The sequence below is a fragment of the Alternaria burnsii genome (assembly GCF_013036055.1).
Source record: "Alternaria burnsii strain CBS107.38 chromosome Unknown 750, whole genome shotgun sequence".
Classification (NCBI taxonomy): domain Eukaryota; kingdom Fungi; phylum Ascomycota; class Dothideomycetes; order Pleosporales; family Pleosporaceae; genus Alternaria; species Alternaria burnsii.
Genome location: NW_024066108.1, coordinates 1,240,782 through 1,263,450, shown reverse-complemented (window position 1 = coordinate 1,263,450; position 22,669 = coordinate 1,240,782). Strand labels below are relative to the sequence as shown.

At 50.7% G+C, this 22,669-nt stretch overlaps 9 protein-coding genes across 9 annotated transcripts; 6 read left to right on the top strand and 3 right to left on the bottom strand.

Moving 5' to 3' along the window:
* Window positions 1–37: 37 nt before the first annotated feature.
* GT037_001833 (uncharacterized protein) lies at window positions 38–1,452 on the top strand (the record flags this gene model as incomplete). The annotated part of the gene is made up of 2 exons (XM_038926880.1): window positions 38–659; window positions 707–1,452. The coding sequence occupies 2 exons, from the start codon at window positions 38–40 to the stop codon at window positions 1,450–1,452; spliced, it is 1,368 nt and encodes a 455-aa protein (XP_038790172.1).
* Window positions 1,453–1,926: 474 nt separating this feature from the next.
* On the top strand, window positions 1,927–3,536 carry GT037_001832 (phosphatidylethanolamine-binding protein pebp; the record flags this gene model as incomplete). Its single annotated transcript, XM_038926879.1, has 2 exons — window positions 1,927–2,032; window positions 2,086–3,536. 2 exons carry the CDS (start codon window positions 1,927–1,929, stop codon window positions 3,534–3,536), a joined length of 1,557 nt encoding a protein of 518 aa, XP_038790171.1.
* Window positions 3,537–3,607: 71 nt separating this feature from the next.
* On the bottom strand, window positions 3,608–7,717 carry GT037_001831 (5-oxoprolinase; the record flags this gene model as incomplete). Its single annotated transcript, XM_038926878.1, has 4 exons — window positions 3,608–6,453; window positions 6,504–6,623; window positions 6,675–7,124; window positions 7,171–7,717. 4 exons carry the CDS (start codon window positions 7,715–7,717, stop codon window positions 3,608–3,610), a joined length of 3,963 nt encoding a protein of 1,320 aa, XP_038790170.1.
* A 607-nt stretch (window positions 7,718–8,324) lies between these two features.
* Window positions 8,325–9,689, top strand: GT037_001830 (uncharacterized protein; the record flags this gene model as incomplete). The annotated part of the gene is made up of 1 exon (XM_038926877.1): window positions 8,325–9,689. One exon carries the CDS (start codon window positions 8,325–8,327, stop codon window positions 9,687–9,689), a length of 1,365 nt encoding a protein of 454 aa, XP_038790169.1.
* A 58-nt stretch (window positions 9,690–9,747) lies between these two features.
* GT037_001829 (class i glutamine amidotransferase-like protein) lies at window positions 9,748–10,632 on the bottom strand (the record flags this gene model as incomplete). Its single annotated transcript, XM_038926876.1, has 1 exon — window positions 9,748–10,632. One exon carries the CDS (start codon window positions 10,630–10,632, stop codon window positions 9,748–9,750), a length of 885 nt encoding a protein of 294 aa, XP_038790168.1.
* Window positions 10,633–11,495: 863 nt separating this feature from the next.
* Window positions 11,496–13,180, top strand: GT037_001828 (mfs general substrate transporter; the record flags this gene model as incomplete). The annotated part of the gene is made up of 4 exons (XM_038926875.1): window positions 11,496–11,694; window positions 11,748–11,866; window positions 11,918–12,488; window positions 12,540–13,180. 4 exons carry the CDS (start codon window positions 11,496–11,498, stop codon window positions 13,178–13,180), a joined length of 1,530 nt encoding a protein of 509 aa, XP_038790167.1.
* A 601-nt stretch (window positions 13,181–13,781) lies between these two features.
* GT037_001827 (phosphoenolpyruvate pyruvate domain-containing protein) lies at window positions 13,782–15,446 on the top strand (the record flags this gene model as incomplete). Its single annotated transcript, XM_038926874.1, has 2 exons — window positions 13,782–13,888; window positions 13,955–15,446. The coding sequence occupies 2 exons, from the start codon at window positions 13,782–13,784 to the stop codon at window positions 15,444–15,446; spliced, it is 1,599 nt and encodes a 532-aa protein (XP_038790166.1).
* A 56-nt stretch (window positions 15,447–15,502) lies between these two features.
* On the bottom strand, window positions 15,503–17,801 carry GT037_001826 (fungal specific transcription factor domain-containing protein; the record flags this gene model as incomplete). The annotated part of the gene is made up of 3 exons (XM_038926873.1): window positions 15,503–16,087; window positions 16,133–16,213; window positions 16,278–17,801. The coding sequence occupies 3 exons, from the start codon at window positions 17,799–17,801 to the stop codon at window positions 15,503–15,505; spliced, it is 2,190 nt and encodes a 729-aa protein (XP_038790165.1).
* Window positions 17,802–18,703: 902 nt separating this feature from the next.
* GT037_001825 (uncharacterized protein) lies at window positions 18,704–22,627 on the top strand (the record flags this gene model as incomplete). Its single annotated transcript, XM_038926872.1, has 8 exons — window positions 18,704–19,152; window positions 19,204–19,338; window positions 19,391–19,870; window positions 20,548–20,626; window positions 20,748–21,039; window positions 21,749–21,857; window positions 21,909–22,047; window positions 22,097–22,627. 8 exons carry the CDS (start codon window positions 18,704–18,706, stop codon window positions 22,625–22,627), a joined length of 2,214 nt encoding a protein of 737 aa, XP_038790164.1.
* Window positions 22,628–22,669: the final 42 nt, after the last annotated feature.

Below are 22,669 nucleotides of genomic sequence, written 5' to 3'. Positions count from 1 at the left end.
ACCATCGTTCTTGAACACCGTCCAAGCCATCAACACCATGGCCTCCACGCCAACACTGCGCCAATTCAGCGCATGTCTACGATGCGTGCGACAATTGCCAGCCGCCAATGGCACCCGTCGCCTCCTCTCCACCTCGGCCGTAGCTCGTGAAGAGGTGCAGACACAACCCACGAATGCGACACCACCACCACCGCCCTCGAACCCACCGGAAGGCGCTGCCCAGAAGGCTGGCTCTCAAGAAACCCCAGAATACATGCAGAAATGGGGTACTCTAGACCCTCAGATGGTTGAGAACAAGAAGCAGGAACGCCGACTTTTGCGGAGAGAACATGTTCAACCCGTTGGATCCCGTCGTCGCCGTGCTGCTCTTCGTCGATCGACCATGCAGAAGGCCGATGAGGTTCCTTTCGAACAATTGCCGTACCAGTGTTTCCAGGAGGCGAGAAAGGTCTTGTTAGAAGACAGACAGGAAAAGATCAAGGAAATCGAGACCCAGCAATTGCGGATAAAGAACCTGGAGGCCCAAGATCCAAGCACCAGTGGAGGTCCGGCAGCCAAGGAGCATAGACTGCGGAGCATGAAGCAGCATCTTCAAGACTTGATTATCCTGGCCGATATCAACGACCCGGTTGTGAAGCGGAAGTTTGAGGACGGACTGGGTAGGTCGTGTCAATTTAGATGCTACCAACTTGACTAACCTGTGAAGGTAACATGAACAAGCCAATCTACCGCCATCTTGCCGAAAAGAAGTGGCGCCAGTTCAAGCGCCGTGTGCTGGAACAACGTATCACACAACTTGCCATCGTTCCCGACCTTCTCCCCTCCTTGAATCTGGTAGCAGACGTTGACCTCGGTTTCGGACGAAAACCAGTGGCGCCCGGAGACTTTGTGGATTCTGCCATCAGTGAGAAGATGCCTCGTCTCAACGTTCAGACCTTCACCCCCGGTGAGAAGCTGGTTACTGTGGTGGTGGTAGACGCAGATGTGCCAGTCACAGAAAAGGACGGCTTCACTTACCGATGCCACCTCATCGCCTCCAACATATCAATCTCGCCAAGCAACACTTCGATACCTCTCCAGCGCATCGCTCAAGAAGATCAGAAAACTGAAGACCCCAGTGCCAAGAAGATTGCGCTACCCTGGGCTGCTCCCTGGGCTCACAAGGGTGCGCCATACCACCGCCTAGGCATTTTTGTCTTTGAGCAAAACGAAGGCAAGGCGCTCGATGTCACCAAGTTCAACAAGACTCAGCGTATGGGGTTCAACCTCCGCAGCTTTGCTGATTCGAACAAGCTGAGCGCAATCACAGCTACGCTGTTCAGGACAAAATGGGACGAGAGCATGGCTGGTGTCATGGAGCGCGCAGGTCTGAAGGACCAGATTGCTGTAGAGTTCAAGAGGAAGAGGGTCGAGCCGCTGCCTTACAAGAGGCGAACGGAGCGCATGCGCTGAGGGCACAAGAGACGCATATAGTGGATGTATTAGTCATGTAAGCCATATGTACAATACAAGATGAACACAGCTGCAGCCTCGATCTGTCGTGCTTGGACTCTACGAGTGCCGCACGGCCGAGTGTAGCAGAAGTAATATACCACAGCAACGAAAGCGACTGCATTCAGCTCGAGACGAACGGCATAGACTTTCACTGTGGTTCCTTCACTATCATCCAGAATCGAAGACAGTGACAGAGAGATTGCTCGATGTGACATTCGTTCTTTCCACTCGCAGTCGCGGGGGTTGTCTCCTCCCTGCCCTTGTCATCTCACCTCTCAAGGCCGTCACTTCTATTTTCCGTCGATCTGCCTCGTCTTCTTATCCTTACCTCTCTTTCCTATGTCATAGCAACCACCGTATACAGTTTTTTTCGTCGACTCCTGAAGTAGGTCACTGCCACCTGTTTGACTTCCTTTCAGCATCACCATCGTCATGACGCAGGACGCGCTCTCGCGCCCGCCCTTCCTTCCGTCTGAGCAACAGATGGCACTTGCTCTTGCCATTGTTCGGACCAAACCAGTCGGGATGCAAGTACGAGGTAAATTCAAACTTTCGGGAAAAAAAAGCCTCCAAACTTTCTGATATTGTTAGATTACGTTCTACAGCTACGTGCCCAGATTAAGCCCGGTCTCGGCCTCAGAAAGCGAAAAAATCCTACATACTATGTTGACGAAGTCGCCTACTGGAAGAACCGATGTCAAAAGGCCGAAGATGAATGTGAGAAACTTCGAGGTGTCAACATTAAGCTCGAAAGATCGAACCACTTACTGTCGAGCCTGTGCGGTCCCGTCTTGGATGTTGATGCAGCCGCCTACACCAACAAGCGCAAAGCACCATCAGCGTCACCCACGAGATCTAAACCGTCGAGACAAGCACAAAAGCAATCACCAACGGCCGCTGCTCAAGAAGCCATCGATAATGACCTGGATTTCTTGGAAGTGCTCGGCAGGGATGGTTCCAAACTCATGGAAGCTTTATACACTACGCACTCATTGTGCCGGTCCGACGAGCCTGACACTGAGGTTCTCTGCTTCAGTCTTGTACAAATCGCTTCAGGCATTGGCAAGGTAATACACATTGTCGCTCAGAACTACGAGCTGCTCTCTCGTCAAGGGCGGAGAAGCGCTGGAGCCATGTCGTTCGATAAGGACAAATCTGACTTCGCTGTTGCTCTCTCTGTCTGTGCTAGAGCTTTCATGTCGTTACTCGTTGGTACAAATAAGCTCGTGGAGTGCAAAGCCGATGTGCGACTTGATAGTTTGGTTGTCTGTGAGGTAGCAGGGATGTTCAAGGCCGCGTTGCAATCGATCGAGATATCAGCTCGACGTACAGCGGAGACTTCCTTGTCGCCACCCTCTTCAACAAATAAAACGAAGACGAAAGCGCCGCCTCCGGTCGTGAGAGAGTCTGCTCCGGCTAGAGCAGTTGCTCACTTGTTAATCAGCTTTCTCGGATTCCTCGAGAAAACTGATCCTGTGCATCAAAAGATCTTCGATGGCTTCGTCTTCGTCCTGTTCGAACGCGTGGGAAAGAAGTTGTATTATTTTACGTTCGGACAACATCGCAGTACATCTATCGAAGGTAACATCTTGCCACCGCCCGAGCCGAGAGATGCTGCTGAGGCGACAAGACTGGATAGTGACGCCCTAGCAACCCGTCTTGAAGTGAAGGCCCTCGTATTGATTCTTGAACGAGCGATGGGTTTAGCTCCAAACCACATGAACCCCCAGAACGCTCGCCCTAGCTCGGCATCTAACCGACCCGCCCGTACAATGAGCACCAAAACTCCTGTGACGAGCACCAGGGCGCGCTTGAGCCCTCTGGCAAGAGACCGCTTGCAACGAACACTTGTTGCGTGCATGTATGGGAACAACACAAACGACGAGTTCCTGGATGTTCTCACAAAGCCTGTTCCAGCTATGCGACTTGGTTCCATGCAAAACGTAGCCAAAGTCGACGACAAAGATGTGCAGACATGGTACAAGGAGGAGATTTGGCGACTCATAGGGTGGGATATCCTGGCAAGGGAGGGCGCGTGGTGAAACAAAGGAATAGGTTACGACGAATTCGAAAAGATTTAAATTAGGTCAAGATACAGGGAAGTCCGCCAAGTCTAGTTGCTGGCTTCTTGCGCCAACTGGAACTGACTGACAAACCTCCGCTCTACCGCCGACCTTTTCGCGCTTTCTAATACATTTGTATCTGTCTTCGTTTCATCTTTTGTTCCCCATCCCCCTCCACCAGGCGTGTCGATCACAAAGCAATCGCCCTTCTGTACAGCAAAATCCTTACGTCCACCTAACCTACACCACCTTCCACCGACTTTCTTGACGATATAGTTAACTCCGCTACTTCCGTCCTCCCCACCAAACATACCATAAGGTCTAGTAACCCGCCTTTCACTGACGATACTCGCATTCATGTCGCGATAAAACTCGTACACCCTCCGGATACCATTCCCACCACTCCAACGCCCTTTGCCACCTGACCCATCCCGTATACTGAACTCGCGAAGAAGCACAGGATACCTCTTCTCAAGTAGTTCTGGGTCCGTGATACGGGTGTTCGTCATATGAATATGTACTCCGGAAGTTCCGTGCCAGCCAGGTCCCGCGCCACTACCTCCGCATATCGTTTCTCCGAAGCCGAAACCGGAGTTTGGAATAGGGTTGCCGGTGTCGTCATTGTCACCGTTTATGCCAAAGGAGAAGACGTTGCAGTCACCTTGGCTTGCGGCACATGCTTCGAAGGCGCGGATCACGACGTCTGTTACGCGTTGGGATGTGATCGGATTTCCAGCGCATACTGCGGCATATGGTGAGGGGTTGAGAATACTTCCTTCTGGAATTGTGAACGTGAGAGGGCGAAGGCAGCCTTCGTTGAGCGGAATGTCTTGATTGATGAGGCACCGGAGCACGTAAAGTGTTGCGGATCTGGCAATTGCTTGTGGAGCGTTGAAACTGTGGTAGCCTTCTTCGCCTGTTCCAGTGAAGTCGAAGTGGGCAGACCCGTCGTCTGGGTTGATGGTTATGGCGAGTTTGATGGGGGTGCCGTCATCCATGTAGTCAAGTGCGGTGAGGATCTTACCGCCAGTTTCATGATAAGTACGCTTCATGAATTCCCGTACACACGACTCGGCGTTCGAGGTGATGGCATGCATGTTGAGGTGTACAATGGCGAGACCTCTTTCAGCGATGAGATCGGCTACCAGTGCGGCACCCTTGGCGTTGGCTGATACCTGTGCTTTGAGGTCGTTGATATTATCGGCTAGCTTACGTGTTCCTGAGCATCCTACGTATTGTGCTGGATCATGGAGTAGCACTCTTGTAACTAGCTCTTCATCGAAGACTCCATCGCGAACAAGATACTCTGAGACTATCATAGCGCCTTCTTCGTGTAGCTCAACGCTACCAGCTGGCATTGAGCCTGGGAGTATTCCACCAATCTCTTGATGATGACCTCTCGAAGCTGTGTAGAATATGATAGTCTCTCCCGCATGGTCGAAGACAGGTGTTACGCAAGTGATATCAGGAAGGTGCGTGCCACCGGAGATTGGGTGGTTAGCGACGATAACGTCACCTGGTCGAAGTTGGCCAAAGTACTTCTTGTGCTGGTACATGACCGCCTGCTCCATCGAGCCAAGATGTACTGGCACATGTGGAGCATTAGCTACAAGACGGCCCTCAGGACTGAAAAGTGCACAGCTGAAGTCAAGGCGTTCCTTGATGTTGACCGAAACGCTTGTCTTTTGGAGTGCGAGGCCCATCTGTTCAGCGATACTCATGAAACGGTGAGCCATGACAGAGAGCTCCACAGGATCAACAGTTCGTGGTGCAACTACCTCGGTGCTGGTCAATGTAGTTGTACGTTCGAGCTCAATCATTACGTGGCGCTCTAGAATAGTTGCCTTTGAGCGCGGGGCGACGACGATGGTTTGTGTGTTGTCCAGAATGATAGCAGGTCCATCTACAACATCACCCTTGGCCAGCTTTGTCAAGTGGTACAAAGGGGAGGTAGTCCAGCGATTTTCGAAAAAGACAGGAACGTGATCTGAAATCTTCTTAGTAGACACAGGGGACGGAGAACATCCAGTGAGTTGTTCTTCCAAGACAAACTCAGGTTCGACTGATGGGCTCCGAGCTGTGGCTCGTACTCGTACATTCTCAACGAGGATGTCTCTTCCAGGCATAACGAAAGAAAATTGACGTTTGTGCTCTGCTACGAAAGCTTCGTCCCACGATCCCCGGTCAGGTCGCGAGACCATGAAGGTGGTGTCAGAACCCTCGTAGCGAAGGTTCAAGAAGTGCTCGAAGCCAATTGTTTGGCCAGAAAATCCGTCGTTGGCCAATTGCTCAGCCGCGTTCTTCTCAAGTGATGACAGCCTTTCGTCAAGTTCATCGAGAGAGGATCGGAGTAGTGCTGAGCATGGTTCTTGAACATCACGAACGACATCTGCCAACGCCATACCGTATGCCGACAAGACGGATGAATAGCGATGAACCAAGATGCGGTCGATTCCTAGGTTAGCTGCAATAGCACAGGCAGCCTGTCCACCCGCACCGCCAAAGACTGCAAGATCATGGTCGGATGTCCGGTAGCCCTTGGCTTCAGTGAGCGAACGAATGGGCCGGCACATCGTCTCATTCGCAACTTCCAAGAAGCCGAGAGCAAGTTCTTCAACGGTCTTCGTTTTCCCAGTGGTCTGAGACAAATCGCGGTTGACGGTAACAAGTAGCTCTTCAAAGGCTCTCTTGGCGCCTTCATAGTCTAGCGGCTCGTTCTCGTGCTTGCCAAAGATCTTCGGGAAATACTCGACTTGTAGACGTCCCAGCACAAGATTCGCATCTGTAACTGTCAAGGGTCCACCTTTACGATACGCCGCTGGTCCGGGATGTGCGCTCGCTGATTCGGGGCCTGCCAGAAAGAGGCCGTTACGATAGGCAAGAATACTTCCACCGCCTGAGGATGTTAATGGCAACTCGCGGTTCGGCATCAGGGATATCACATACCAGCAGCTACAGTATCTATTCCAAGTTGTGGTGATTGGATTGTCACACCCGCTGTGATCGACTCGAACGTGTGCTCCAAAGTTCCCGCATACCGGGAAACATCAGTGCTAGTTCCGCCCACTGTGTCAGTGTTAACATGCATTTAGCGTTTGAAAAATCCCACGGGCTTACTGTCGAAACCTATTACCGGCTTTTTCCGTTTCGTATCGAAGCACGTCTTGCTAAAGCCAACAACACCCCCAGCCGGACCGGATAGGATGGCTTTGAGACCGCTGAAATGTTGCCATCCCACTAGACCGCCGTCACTCTGCATAAATTCGCAACGAGCACCACGAGAGTCTTCGAGACCGCCTATGAATCCCTCACGAAAGCCATCGATGTAACTACGCGTCAAGGGCGTGAGGTATGCATCTGCTGTTGCCGAATAGCCTCTCGATATTGCTCTAATCATAGGAAAGATTTGTGAAGATACAGATATCTGTGTGAAGCCAATCTCTTTGGCAATGTCGGCAACTTGAAGCTCGTGGTTTGGGAAAGTGTAGCTATTGATAAGCGTTATGGCTAAAGACCGCACGCCTTTGTCGAACAAACTTTGGAGACCCTCATGGGCGTGGTTGCGATCTATGATGATGTTAGCGTGAACATTGCGTCTGGATGTAGGACTGACCAACTGCTCGCAACACGCGAATAGCTTCCCCGCCAACACCCTTCTCCAGATCATGAGAGTCGCGTTTTGGATCTCTAAGCGTTGATTTGTCTTCGGTCGAATCGTGAAGTGTAACGCGCTCGTCAATCTCCAGCACATCATCGAAAAGAGTCTCTGGCCTCCTAATGTTAAGATCAAACAATTTTGGTCTTGTTTGATCACCTATGCGAAGCAAATCTCTGAAACCCTTGGTAACGACCAGCGCGCACTTCGTGGAATTCCGTTCCAACAAGGCATTCGTAGCTACTGTCGTTCCCATCTTTATCGACTCAATGTCGCTCGTGTTGATCTTCTCCCCGCGTGGTATCGATACGCCTGTAGCCTGTTCGAGTATTCTGCGGATGCCCTCGGTAGGCGCGTCAGAATAGTTCGTCGGATCATTGCTCAGAAGTTTGACGAGTATATCTGGTTTTCCTGGAACAATGCCCAGGCAGTCGGTGAAAGTACCACCACGATCAATGGCAATGCGAATGCCTGCACCTTGTAGCGGCTGCTCAACGAATGGCATCTTTGGTGTGAGATTCGTGGAGAAAAGCGACCAGAAAACAGCTAATGGTGAGTTTGAGTAATGAGCAACCTCTGCTTCCTTCAATGGATTCGAAGACTCGAGTGAGTTGCGACAGTGTCAGTATCGAGAGAACAGGGCTTGAAGATATCAAGCAGCGGCCGCTTGATTAGCCGCCACTTGCTGCATGCCATTGGCGGCAGCCATGCCAAAGCCGCAGGCCATATCGCTCCGAACCCATCGCATGGCGGGTTCGCGATGCCTATCGCGTCACGTTGAGAGTGGAGTAGGTTGGGATGCCGACACAGGACGCGGATGACGCGCGATTGCCGATCCCTTCCAAGGTGACACGCTAGTCATGCCTAGCGTGGCATGAACGAACCCCTCACACTGACACCCGACACTCCTTTCTATCGGACTCTGAAGTCCGATAGAACGACAGGGATCCAATATACGTTCTCCACATCATGCTAATCATTTGCGTGCTCACGGGCATGGACTCGCGACGCGCGTGCCGAAGGCGCAGTGTGAATTGGATACTATCCATAGCCGCTCCGATATAGTTTGGCTGTGAGGATCATGGTCATCGTTGCATCCGAAACTATCTACCATGACGGGAAGCATCAACCTACAGTTGGGGTGGCCATCGCCGACTCTGTTCCCTTCAGCTCAACTGCTCGATGGCGCGACCGACGTACTCAATTCGAAAGCCAAGACTGCAGCTTCACTGATATATGGACCAGACGCTGGCTACGAACCACTTCGACATAGTATCGCGAAATGGCTGACTCCCACGTATGGACGGGGTTCGGTGATCTCGTTGGATCGTATCTGCGTTACTAATGGGGCGTCGGGAAACCTGGACAACATTCTTGCGCGCTTCACCGAGCCCGGATACACTCAAAACATATGGATGGTCGAGCCGTGCTACTTTCTAGCCTGCCCAATTTTTATGGATAATGGATTCCAAGGGATGATGAGGGGCGTACCCGAAGACGATGAAGGGTTAGACCTAGAGTTTCTACGACGAAGTCTTGAAGAAGCAAGTGCATCGCCAACTTCAAGTTTACCAACACGAAAGACAGGCGACAGATACAAGAAGCTCTACCGACATGTCATCTACTGCGTCCCAACCTTCTCGAACCCGAGCGCGAAAACCATGTCATTACGGCGAAGACAGGACCTCATACGCCTAGCGCGAAAATACGACGCCCTGGTTGTTACCGACGATGTGTACGACATCTTACGCTGGCCAACAGACAAACAAAACAATCTAGAAGACCTCGGTTACGTACCTCCACGGCTTGTTGATATTGATCGCGTCCTAGAAGGAGGGCCTAAAGACGAGTGGGGGAATGCTGTGAGCAACGGTTCGTTCTCGAAGATTATAGCGCCGGGCGTCAGAGTCGGTTGGGCCGAAGCAACTCCCGCGTTCACATTGGCACTGTCGCAAGTAGGTGCTACGAGATCTGGTGGCTGTCCTACACACCTTTCCGCGTCGTTCGTACACGAAATGTTGGAGTCTGGGCTGTTGCAAAAGCATCTTGAGACGAATGTCATTCCCACTTTTCGAGCTCGCTATTACGCTATGCTAGAGGCGATAGACGCTCATTTGACCCCACTCGGAATCACCATCTCTACTGGAAAACCCTATACTGAAATCTTCGGTCAAACGGATGGCGTCGGAGATGACCACAATAAAAATTCCACTCAGGCTGGTGGATATTTCATTTGGTTGTTGCTGCCGGAAAGCCTCATTGGCAAGGGTGCAGCTCTGGCTGCCAAAGCTCTGGAGCAGTGGGATCTGAAATTTGCATACGGTGATATGATGCAAGTGCAGGGTGAGCCTGAATCCGCTGTCCGAGCTGCAAAGGGCTATGGGAATGGTATTCGTCTATCATGGGCATGGCATACAGAGGCGGAGATCGTTGAAGGTGTCAGAAGACTAGGTGCGTTGATTGAGGGAACCGACTAGGAACTTCAACCGTTAGACATGTAGTTGATACACATCGAAACGTTTACTATCTACATGTTTACTCTCGAGATGGTGGTGTAAGCAAGCCCCCGTTAACAGTGTGTGATTGGCCATGCTTCCTAATGCTGCCCTCAAGAAAGAACTTCAGGACCATATTAGCTGCCATTACAGAATCGTCGTCTGCATCAATATCATCAAGTGTCTCTTCCAAGACTTTTGGTTGCCAACCCGGGAAGAAATATTTGACCGTCTCACTATTGATGAAACGATCAAACTCGAAGTGGCCTTGAAATGTAAGGACACGACCTGATTCGTATATTCCCTGTACCGCGCAGTGCTGAGTATTTCCCACTGTCATCCAGGACTGTGGCAGGGCATCCATGTCTGGCACAACCACGTGGTCATGGTGTACAAACTGCAACCTCATTTTCTCCAAGCCACCCGCTTCAACACATTTGTCGTTTCCAAAGAATTTGCCCCGGAACTGTTGATGTAGTGTGATCTCCTTGACTCCTAGCTCCCAGCCTTTTGGATCTTTCTCTACCTTGACGCCATAGTCTTTCAGCAAAGCTTGACATACTAATTGATGACCAAAACAGCTCCCAAATATCTTCAAACTGGGTTCGTTTTCATACACTTCCTTCACCCATCGTTCGAGTTTGCATATCCAGGGCAAATCATCATATGCAGAGTTCGCTGAGCCAGAAATGATGATGGCATCGAATTCTGTTATCGAGACTGGGTATTCGTTTACCACGACATTGAAATCGGTGGACGTAATGCGGACGGTATTATTCGATGGATGTCGCGATGATTTGGTATTGTTGGCGGCGGAAGAGAGGAGATCGTGGAAGATGCGTCCGTAGGTGGGGGCACGTTTGCCAGCCACCACCGGCACCGGTGCGTCGGCGTTCAGCATGCAAATGCGAAGAACTTGTGCCATGATTTTACCAAGCGAGTATATGGATCTCAAGTTGGCTGTCTACTGTCAAGTAAGTCTTTCGATACTGATTCATCTATCTTGGTCTATGTCACTTTCGATATATGGGTCTAAATTCGGCCGTGCACGTGACAGCCGCCGATAAGCGGTTGACGCTTGTCGCGACCTTCTCGCGACTCGCCACGTCTTTCCACCACGGTCTACTCACTTGGTCTACCTTGACCAAACACAAAGCTGTCTCAGTCCTGGTCACCTGGATACCTCTGTCGCCTGAATACATGACGGTCGCGCTATTGTGCGGACGGGAAACAATCGGACATTGCGCGCCGATGTAGTCACGGTATCAGCATGCCCGGCACTCCCCAGACCATGACCTTGCCGCATGCGTACTTCATAGCATATCTATGTCGTCTACCCATACAGATTCCAGCTCTCGGGATTTGAGAACCTTGGAGCTAGCACTATTGAGGCATAGTGGGATGGCCTGGTAGTCCACGCTCGGCCGTGACCCACTGGCGGAGTCGAGAGTCCGAAGCGTCAGCTCTTTGTTCCCTCAACGCTAAGCAACGTACGTGCACATGCGAACCGGTTGATCATTGCCGTCGCCAAAACGCGGAGAAAACGAGCGCCCACGAGTCAAGGATGTAGTGATAGTCTTATCGAGCTGGCCTCTAATGGCCCATATCACGTTCAACCGCTGTCTAGCTGGAGATAGTGACACCCAACGAGATACCAAGATACACATTCGTGATATGGTTCTTGGTCGTGGCTCAGCTCTTGTATAAATCACAAGCCTGGTGAACGTGTTCGAAACACCTCACAGGAATTTCTTTTTGCGTCCCAATCTTCACCCATCTACCAATATCATGGCCGACGATAGCAAGGTCATGTCGTCTGCCGACGTCGAAGATACGCACTCCGTCAAGATCGGCAAAGTCGCTTCAGCCAATGTTGATGTCGCTGCTGCCTACGCCCATCACCTTGAGGGCGAGAATGCGTACATCAGAAAGGAAGCAACACGTCTACGATGGAAGCTGGATTTGCGTCTCGTGCCATTGTTGTGGTGTGAGTGCTCGAGGCAGGAGACCAGGGCAAACATGAACTAATGGACGTCTCAGTCAATATCACGCTGGGCGCTATGGACAAAGTTACGACAGCTACGGCTGCCCTGTATGGCTTCCGGGCTGACACTGGGTTGACTGGGGATCGTTATAGCTGGGTCGGCAGTGCCTTCTATGTAAGCAAGTCCAGTCAGCGTCGCATTTGTACTGCTAACGGTAATGAACAGTTTGGCTATCTGGTATGGTGCCTTCCCAGCGGCAGCCTCCTTCAGCGCTTTCCGATCGCGAAGCTCATGTTCGTCGTTCAAATCCTTTGGGGCTGTATACTCATTGCGACCGGCTTCGCAAACAACTTCCCAACTCTCATTGCACTACGTGTGCTGCTTGGAGCCCTTGAAGCGCCGATCGTACCGGGAAATTTCCTTATCATCGGCATGTGGTATCCTCGACGTGAGCAACCACTTCGAACAGGTCTAATGTATACTGGACTCTCAGTATGCTTCACTGGTCCGATTGGTTATGGAATCGGTTTCCTCGCAGGCGAACACCAATGGCGTGCCATGTTTTGGATTACAGGTGCGATGACCATTGTGTGGGCTTGTGTGATCGGCGTCTTCTTGCCTGACAATCCTGTCAAAGCGAAGTTTGTTACGGAACGGCAAAAGGCAATTGTGATCGACAAAATCCGGCAAGATCAGACCGGAGTGGAAAACAAGACGTTCAAGAAGGAACAGATGATCGAAGCCTTCCTTGACCCGAAGACCTGGCTAATGTTCTTCTTTCACATTTGGATTAGCAGTAAGGAAACCTGAGGTACCAGCACTACAGACATGAGCTAACATCCCCAAGTTCCGAACGGTGGTCTAACGAACTTCACGCCTCTTATCATCAAAGGCCTCGGTTATACATCACAGCGCTCGACGCTCCTCACGATGCCTACCGGTATCTTACAAACCGTGGCATCGTACGTATGTAACGGTGGGGTCTTCTTGACCGCGAAATACTTCCCTGCGAAGCAGCTGCGAACTGCTTGGGTTATGTTTGGTATCATCGTCGGCATGATATCCGCAGTCTTCCTCTACGTCTTGCCCCTCGACAACTATAACGGACGTCTCGCGGCACTATACTGCTCATACTTTTACCTTGGTCCATACATTGTTTCACTTGGTATCAACACGGCAAATACCGCGGGCCATACCAAGAAAGTCACAGTCAATGCGCTGGTCTTCATCGCCTACTGTGTTAGCAATATCATCGCCCCACAGTTCTTCAAGGCTGATCAAGCCCCGCTGTACCCACTTGGTATGGGTGCCGTTCTGGGTAGTTACGTGCTATCGATCATCACCATCGCCATGTACGCAACGTACTGTTGGTACGAGAACCGGAGGCGTGATCGGATTGATTCCGACAAGGGTGGAAGGGTGCATGCAGATACCGACTTCCGCGACCTGACTGATAAGCAGAATGTGCATTTCCGATATGTATGGTAGGTGCGAAAGAAGATGAGGTGGAATATATACAGGTTTGCAGGATCATAATACAACCGACTGCGCAATGCCTCCAAAACTTTCGCCATGTTTGTGTCATCGATTCGTGTTAGATGCTAGTTGTGATATAAAGACTTCTCACATTGTGGTCAAGATCAGTACAGCCAATAACATATGTAACCATTTGCTACAGCAAAACTACTCAATAATCTGCTTGTCAAATGTCTATCCCAGTGGATGAAACTGTGTCCGCGTTGATCGGAAGTCGCGAACCGATCAGGCATACATCCCCGCACGTCAAAAGTGGAGCGCCTCGTGGATTGGCTTGTCCTTTGATAACGGGGTGTGTCGGACTTCAAAGTGCGACGCTGCGACAGCACCCGGCTCATGCAACTTTGCGTAGTGGGGGAGCTACACACCCTGCATATGCTAGGTAACAAGGGTAGCAATCGTTTTCGTGCATCGCACGTTAAGAAAGCTACCATAGGGAGACGAAATTTTATGGATAAATGGTCGTCATTACCCTTTCGATGTAGACAAATCATTCCCCAAGCTGCGAAACTCAATAAACATAATCATATATCATCGCAACATATCTAACACAATGCCAGAACTTCAGATATCAGTTGAAGATGAGCAAAAGGCTTTCGAGGCTGATGTAGCTGCGATTGAGAAGCAATGGAGCTCCGCAAGACAATCCCACTTGAAGCGGTATGTAAGCTTCGCAAGTTATTACAAACCGATTCACAGTAGAGTTGAGCTAATTTTCATACATAGACCATACTCTGCAAGCACTATAGCCGCGCTTCGAACGTCCATTGCCGCACCCTCAGATGCCTCTTCGACCCAGGCCATCAAGCTCTGGAATCAACTGCACGCCCACAACAAAGCTGGCACATGCGAGTTGACATTCGGTACTACAGATCCCGTTGCGGTTTCGCAGATGGCCAAGCACCAGCAAACCGTCTACGTGTCTGGTGCTCTATGTGGGTTCTCAGAAGTCGCACTTCCGGGAATGGACCACGCCGACTACCCTTGGGATACCGTGCCGAAGGTTGTGTCAAAGATCTTCAAGAGCCAACTTTGGCATGACCAGCGACAACGACAGTACCGATTGCGACATCCGATCGAAGAGCGACAAGGATTGGAGAACTGGGATTATATGGCGCCTATCGTCGCGGATGGCGATATGGGCTTTGGTAGCCTTACTAGTACAATGAAAATGGCACGCGAGTTCGTGGACGCTGGTGTGGCCATGATACACATCGACGACCTAGCCATCGGCATGAAAAAGTTTACAATTGGTCAAGGGCGGACTATCGTACCCACTCAGGAATACCTGGATCGTCTGACAGCTGTGCGGATGCAATTTGATGTCATGGGTGCGGAGACGCTACTGTTGTGCCGCTGCGATACAGATCATGCCGAGTTCATCACCAGTGTCGTCGATGAGCGTGACCATGAATACGTGCAGGGGGCAACGAAGGAAGTTGAGCCACTGCAAAAGTGCCTTCAGGCCGCACAGATCGAAGGTAAAGATTTGAAGGTTGCACGAGACGAATGGAAGGCCAAAGCGGGGATCAAGACATTCGACGAAGCTGTGGAGGCCGTTGCGACGGAAGAGGAGTTTGCCGCATATAAGGCAGAGCTGTCGAAACAGAAATTCGCGTCCTTGTCCGATCGTCGCAATATCGCAACCAAGACCGTCCAGCACGAAGTGTTTTTCGACTGGGAGCTATCGAGATCAGCCATGGGTCAATATATGCTGAAAAGCTGCGTCAAAGGCATCGTCGAGCGTGCCGTCGCTGCTGCACCGCTTGGAGACGTAACGTGGGCACGTATGGATTCACCTAACTGGGGAGACATCGTTGAATTTCACACAGAAGTTCGGAAGGTGTACCCGGACAGACTTTTCGCCTTTGGCTACACCGGCGACTACGACTTTGGGAAAGCCGGCTTCAGTGAGAACCATGTTAAGAACCTACATCTTGACCTTGCCAAGCTAGGTATCGTGTGGCAGGTCCAACCGATCTGGAGTCTGCAAGGCCTGAACATGGTGACGGAACAATTCGCAAAGATGTGGCAGGAGCAAGGTATTGCTGGCTACTTGAAGGCGATTCAAGGTCCAGCTCTTAATTCAAAGCCTATGACGGACGGCTTTGAGAAATTGAGCTATTGCGGTGGGTACCTGGCAGATGCATTCTTTGAGACAATCGCAGGAGAGTCAATTGTAGACAAAGGAAAGGCCGCCAACTTCCAGAGACACTGATAGCTGTAATATCTTAAACAAATCATGGTTGATAAATCTCGTCCTTGATTGGTGCCTTATGTCCAGCCGTCGAAATCGAAAACGCCAGGAAATGAGAGCAGCCCCTCGACATCCAAATCTTGAAGCCCAGGTTCTGCTATCCCATACTCGAACGGTTGTTGCATGGCGAATGGCATCTGAAAGTTTGCATTGATCTGGTGTAGCTGAGAGTTGAAATGATCCTCAGATTCCTGCTGGGTTGGGCCGAGCATGCCAGCGACTGACGGAGGCTGAGAAGGTTGAATAGAGCGAGGAAAGTCTTCGTGTATCATCTCGTCGATCATGCGTAACACGGGGCGATGCACCACTAGTGCACGAACCTGTGGGAGGTGCGCTTGAATCGCCGTGACCGTTTTGTCTGATAATCGGGTCGGCGGCTTGTTGGGTCGGTCGACTAGCGGTATTTCGCGCGCCAGTAATTCAAAGACGTCTCGCAGACATTCCGCCTTGGCCCATCGGTCTGCCATTATCGCCAGAATATTGGAGCAGGCACGCAACGCGTCGGGAACGTCAAGGGAAAAGTAATTTTCAGTTCTTTGTTCTGGTGGAGTAGCCCAGAAACAGTACAACAGTGTGATGCCGGACTGGAACTGAACGAGAAGCTGCTCACATTAGCGGGAGTATCATCGGACGTGGATCATACTCACTGCAAGCCATGGTTGAGCAATCTGACGATCAATCTGGGTTCTTCGAAACATTAAACAAGCTTGACTGCTGGCTTGGACTGACTGCAGAAGCGAGAACACAAAGTCAGTGTGTGATTGATGTGCATTCCGTGCAGTAATGGCTTACCCAGTCGCCAGCAGACCCGACTACATTGGCTTTTGTTGGCCGATAGAGCATGAGCAACGTGTAGTGATAAATCATAGCTTGCCAACGTTGCGACGTGTAGCCTTTCGACTGTGGATCTGAGAAATTCTTTACACGGGACTTAAAGCTGTCCAATTCCGTAAGAATTCTTATTCGCCAATCCGAAGTGTTCTCGAACTGAGTATCATAATCCCATCGAAGTGTAACGGCACTAATCTCGGATTGTATGCGCCTGCACTGGAGTATGTGGAGCGCTGAAGAGTTACACGTATAATGCTGAGAGTCAGGTAAGTCATGACTGGGCGGAGTAATCGCAGCGGTTTCCCACAGGTCATGGTCCTCGATATTAGCAAATGGTCTTACAGTTATCATATAGTCTGGTATCGATGGAGGCAGATCGAATGATGACATGACCAGTCGATCAAGCAAATACGCACACCAAAAGCACCGTCGACGGACTTGAATCATAAGCCTCGTTTGAACGTTCGCTGATGGCGGCTCCATCTCACCAAGATGTAGTTGTTGCTGAACGCATTGTCGCATAGCCGTGGACGCAAGAGAGATAATACGTTCCGTGGAGCTCTGATGCAGTGCATGAATGGATAGCAGGAGATAGGCTTGCACCTGAAGAATTCTATCTGGCTGACGTAACACAGCCGGTAGCAGCGAGATTCCACTATTGTAAAACTCTCGCGCATTATGTGCTGCCGCATACGGTTGACGCAGAAGCACTAAAGATGTTGCGTACACTAGGTTGACGAAAAAGCCTTGCCATGCTCGTTCTTTGAGGTCGCAGGAGAGGCAATGCTTCCATTCCAAATGCCATGTGAGGAATGTGTCCCAATGGAAGAAGGGATACTGAGCTTGAGCACGCTCGCGATACGCGTCAAGCAATGCCTCCTCTAGCTCTGGAGACATGGTAGCCATCAGTGCGTGTGCGCTGTTCACAGTGGCTGGTGCCGGTCCCGGGTTGGTTGGACTGATAGCAGCATCGTGAGTCGAGAACTGAGCTGATGGCGAGGCAATCAGTCCGAAGACGAGATGATTTAGGTCGGGCTCATCATCGAGACCATGAGCTATAGCGTAACCTGGCGATGAGCCAGAAAGAACGGACGAGCGTCGCGGTGGGACGGTTCGCTGAACCGGTGGACTGGCAATCGCACCCATGATACCGCCATTTCGAATCCCACTGCTCGCCGGCGATGTGTCGGGATTATTTTCTTGATCAGGCCTGTCAGAAGGTCTCTCGAGGTGGTCGAGACTGTGCTGTGGGTCTAAAGACTCGAGCTCAGCAACGCGTCGTTCCAGAATGCGCACATATTCGCTTTCGATGTGTGGACGAGGCGCAGGTTGGGTGGGCAGACAATCCTCATCTCCTTTGATACAGTTCTGGCATGGTCGACGGTCCTCGCACTTCTGTTTCCGGGAGCGACATCGTTGGCAAGCCAAGGTCCGTTGCTTTTTGGGTGCCGGCTCATGTGAGGGACTGGCAGGTTCATGCTCCATCGCTTGTGCTCTTCGGTTTTCCTTCCATGCTTGAATCACACTATCAGTCGCAATTCGTTTGGTATAGTGATAGCGCACTTCGAGGCAGTGCAGGGTGTCACGGTGATAGTAATGCCGGTTGCCGGATCAGCACGCGATAGGGATGGGAAACGATGCCGAAAGAGGCTACGCGTCCACGTGACTGACCTGCAATCTCCACTTCCAAGGTCATGCCCCGGTCATCAAATCTCCTGGTCTCAAGTCGCTCCAATGTGACACCACCCTTCATCAAGAAGACGAACAACTACTTCTCATTCTAATTCCAAGTACTGTAGTCTCATGCATGATCTCCAATTGCCAGGTACAGCTCGCCGCACGCGCCAGCATGACATACAGGCGGCTGACGCCATCCGAAGAAGCTTGTTTATCAGAGCCGAAGGGTCTGTGCGGATTTCCGGGCTTCTTCATACTAAGTTCCACTACACCCGCACGGCCCGCGCTGGGGAAACTGTTCGTGTCTATTAACCGGTGCCGTCGAGAGCTGTGAAGCTGGCAGCACATGTGTCGGCACGTTACTATGTGCTAGGAGCTCCTCACTATATCTTTGAAGGCTTGGTCCATGAATGACCGCCATCACAACGTCGTTCACACTGCTACATGACGTCCGCGCCACGCTATGTTACGAAGCCTCAGCCTCATTTCGGTCCGCGAACAAGTTCTAAAGGACCGAAAACCGAACATAGCTGGAACAATTCCGCGATTACTCAAGCAGAACAGGAGACAGTGATCGTAATCAATCTGTAGTGATAGCATCGTTAGCGTAAGGGTCTGTGAGTAGAGTTTTCTTCAGTATAAGATGTAGGTATGCTGTGCCTCGATTGTGACTGCGCCACCACTTCAGCAATCGACCGACGCAAACCATCATGCGCTCTACATTCTCCAGCCTGGCACTCTTTGCCGGAGCCTCTCTAGCAGCTTATGCCCCAAACAAGACTTTCGAGCGTGAAACACGCAGCATTGATGAGATCTACAAAGCAGCTCTTGCCGAAGGTGGCGTCGTTACTCTTTGGCATGGCGGTGATGAGAAAACCCAACAGAATGGGTTGAAAACCGCCTTCGAAACAAGGTTCCCCAACATGACGCTCAACGTCACTGTCGATCTATCCAAGTACCACGACGGCAATCTTGATGATCAGCTAGCAGCCGACAATGTTTACGTTGATAGCATTATCCTGCAAACGCTGCACGATTATCCACGCTGGAAAAAAGAAGGTGCTTTGATGAACTACGCGCCATTGAACTTCGACAAGGTATACCCTGTGTTCAAGGACGCGGATGCAGCCTACAGTGGATTGCTCATCTTCAACTGGGGGTAGGATACTCTCCAAACTACCATCTGTTCCACGAGCTGATACAACAATAGAATCTCCGCCAACATGAACAAGACTAGTACGCTCCCGACATCGTACCAAGACTTTACCAAGCCCGAGTTCAAGGACAAGATTGTTCTGACCTACCCCAACGATGATGATGCAGTACTATACCAGTTCGAGCTCATGTAAGTTTATTCCCTCCTACTTCGTATACAAATCAAGTAATAACATCTCTAGCCTACAGGAGCTTGGCCAGGAATGGTTTGACGCGCTGCTTGCCAACAACCCTCGCTGGGTACGCGGCACAGCAACCCCTGGAGCGCTCGTTCGTGCCGCCAACAGCAGCAGCGCAGTAACCTTTACTGGAGGCTCTTCATTCACAGACCAGCTACCAATTAGATATTCACTACCCAACGATGCCAACTTTACCTCTTGGGCTCAGACCGGCGCCATCTTGAAGAAGGCACCACATCCCGAAGGCGCAAAGCTGCTGCATAGTTTCATGCTCAGCGACGAACACCAAACCGGTGGCAGTTGGAGTGTTCGCGAGGACATCCCAGCGGGTAAGGGTGCGGAGCCCATCCTCCAGCAGCCTGGCACAGATGCTCCTGCGTTCGCGACGTGGATGGCAGATCGTAACAATGTCGAAAGGCGAAGGTTCTTTTACGAAGATAAGATCGGCACTGCCCAAGGTCTTAGCCCGCTCATTGACGACTTGTGAGCGTACTTTCACATTAGGGATCGAGAAAGCCGCGCATTCAAGTGTCAAGTGAGTTGAAAAGTCGTGTAGACCTCCAAGCGACGCAGGGCCTGGTATGCGTCCGTCCAGCAATCGGTCGAATTCGAGTAGTATATATTATCATAGTGTTCTATACCAATTTGCCCCTACTTTGAAGAATTTCGGCTTTCATCTTCTTAATTCTGAGTCTCTTTTCGAGTTCGATGACACCCGCTTTGTATACTGACATTGCCTTTCATTCAGGGCTACCTTACTTGGCGGCTACTCTGACACCATAGGAAGCGTTCGTGGTTCATCAGGATACCTCACGCGTGTCAGGTTTCAAAAAAGCACGCCTCAGACATGGAAAGGTCTTGTGAGGGCAATCTACACTGAGTGATTTGGTTCGGCAATAGCATGGTGCGCCACAATGTCACATTTACATGCTCAATCGCCGCTTGTGTACATTATGGGCTTGGCAGAGACTACTAGCACTATCGAGGTACCTTTGATCATTCTTTCCTTCGACCTGCATCACTCTGCTCCAAGGTCTTTCTGGATCATAATACTCTGGGGGTTGCAGACTAGTACTATCCTGGACGATACGTACAGCAGGTCTTCAGCGATGTAAGTAACCAGCGCTAGTTAAGGCTATCATCTCATTGATTCTGCGAAGACTGTACAACAACCCTGCACTCTCTGACCTCAAGATCAAGCAGATTGATAGCGGTGACGATGAAGTGCGCGAATACTATGTGCATACAGCGATTCTGGGCAAGGAGTCTTGATCTTTTCTCAACGCGTTTACGGGCAATCTCAAGATATTCCGTGGCCACGCCATTGTCACACCTGCTCATCGACCGACTGCATTTCTAGGAGACAACCGATAGCTTCATCGAGCTACATGATGATTGCTTCCATGTCTTTGAGTTCATGCTCAAGTCCACATACTCTGAACACTACGGCAAGACTGCCTTCGACAAGCTTGCTGCTAATGATATGATTCCTGCTGGAGATATGACCGAACGCAGTCTTCTTGCCATCAATATTATTCATATTCTCGCCGATAAGTATGACGTCCCGAGACTCTACATGGCCGTATATGAGGGTCCAAAGAGGCCTCTTCTCGACCCCAGGGCCGACTGGGGTCTTGTCTACACGATCGTCTGTCGATATTACGACTACGAACCTGAAATCAATACACAAACGGGCCGCCTCATTGCATCTATGTTTGTTGAGCCCAAATACGTCAATCGTATTCGCACAGACGTGTTCGAAACTACCATGCTGCATTACCCTACACTCGCTGCTGCGACGCTGCAGATATCGCGCTCCACCTACAACGCAAGAAGCATTTCGCTTCGACTTTAGGGTCCACCATCGTCACATGCCACCAATTCCAGGTAAAGTCAGCCGCCAATCTTGAGGCCATTCGCAGAAAGGGGTCTCGCTTCGCTTACTGGATGGACTGTAAGGAGAGTATCCGTATCTCCAGACTGTAAGGCCGAGCATCCATGCGCGAGCTACAGACGGCTATCTGACATCTTACAATGGCTTGGCTAGCTTATTGGGGACTTTTGCGTGCTTTGGGCTTCCCACAGCGCATACCACTAGACCAACAGATGCTGTGGTAAATGGAGCATCTTTCTCATAGTTGAAGAACAAACGACTCGCTTTCGGGGAATAACTCCGGATATAGACAGCAAGCTGCAGGCGGCATGAGGTCAGGTTTCTTGAGGCAGAATCAGTCTCTCCAAACGTTTTGTGGCTATTCTCTCATTTTCATCATTCACTCACTCATCGGATGCATTAATCTACCGCGCTTACACCGCGACAGTCTCCGCTAACCTATTTGGTGCAAGTGCTCGATTATCTAGGTGCAAATTTCGTTTTGTGCACACAAATTATCCAATTATTGCAACCCTTAGCTGTGACTCTTCCTGGTCAACTACTCGCCATGGCTGGATCAACACGAGCAACCGCTAAGTAAGCAAAACCTGCTAGCTCTCCGAGCGCCGAAAAATAACTTGACTACAGGATGTTCAACAACCCCACTCTCTCAGATGTCAAGATCAAGCAAGTATATGAAGGCAAGACGCGCGAGTACCATGCCCATAAAGCTGTACTGTGCCTCGAATCTGGCTACTTTCTCAATGCCTTTACCGGTAGTTTTAAGGTCAGAAAATGTCTTATGATCACTCAAGACAACATACTTATTGTCTCAGGAAGCATCCGAGGGCACTATAGAACTACACGAGGACAATCCTGAATGCTTCGAATTCCTCCTCAAGTTCATCTACACCGGTATCTACGATAAAGGCCAGATCGCTAAGCTGGCAGGCAGCGACCACAACAAGCGCGTTCTTATCCCGTTCGGAATTTACGCGGTCGCTGATAAGTACGATGTCGGAAAACTCTTCGAATCGGCAGCAGAAGATGTCAAGATCGTTCTCATGTGCGCTGTCAAAAACCGAGGAGACATACTCGCCACTTCGATCAAGGCTCACTACGGTACTGAGGTCGAAGCTGATGAACCTATGGGATGCCTCATCACCGCTGTCATCTTCGAACAGCACAACGACCTCCTCGACACCAAAAATTTCGAAAAATGGCTCCTTGCTTACCCGACCTTCGCCGCAGACGTTGCACTTCACTCTCAGCGTGGCAAGTTATTCGGGAAGAAAGATCGTGCTAGGTGTTCCAACTGCACTAAAAAGAGTATCGAGAAAAACTTCCAGTATCTGAGTGAGAGCTAGGGGTGCTACTCTGGTTATCTGAATGAAATATTATGCTCAGCA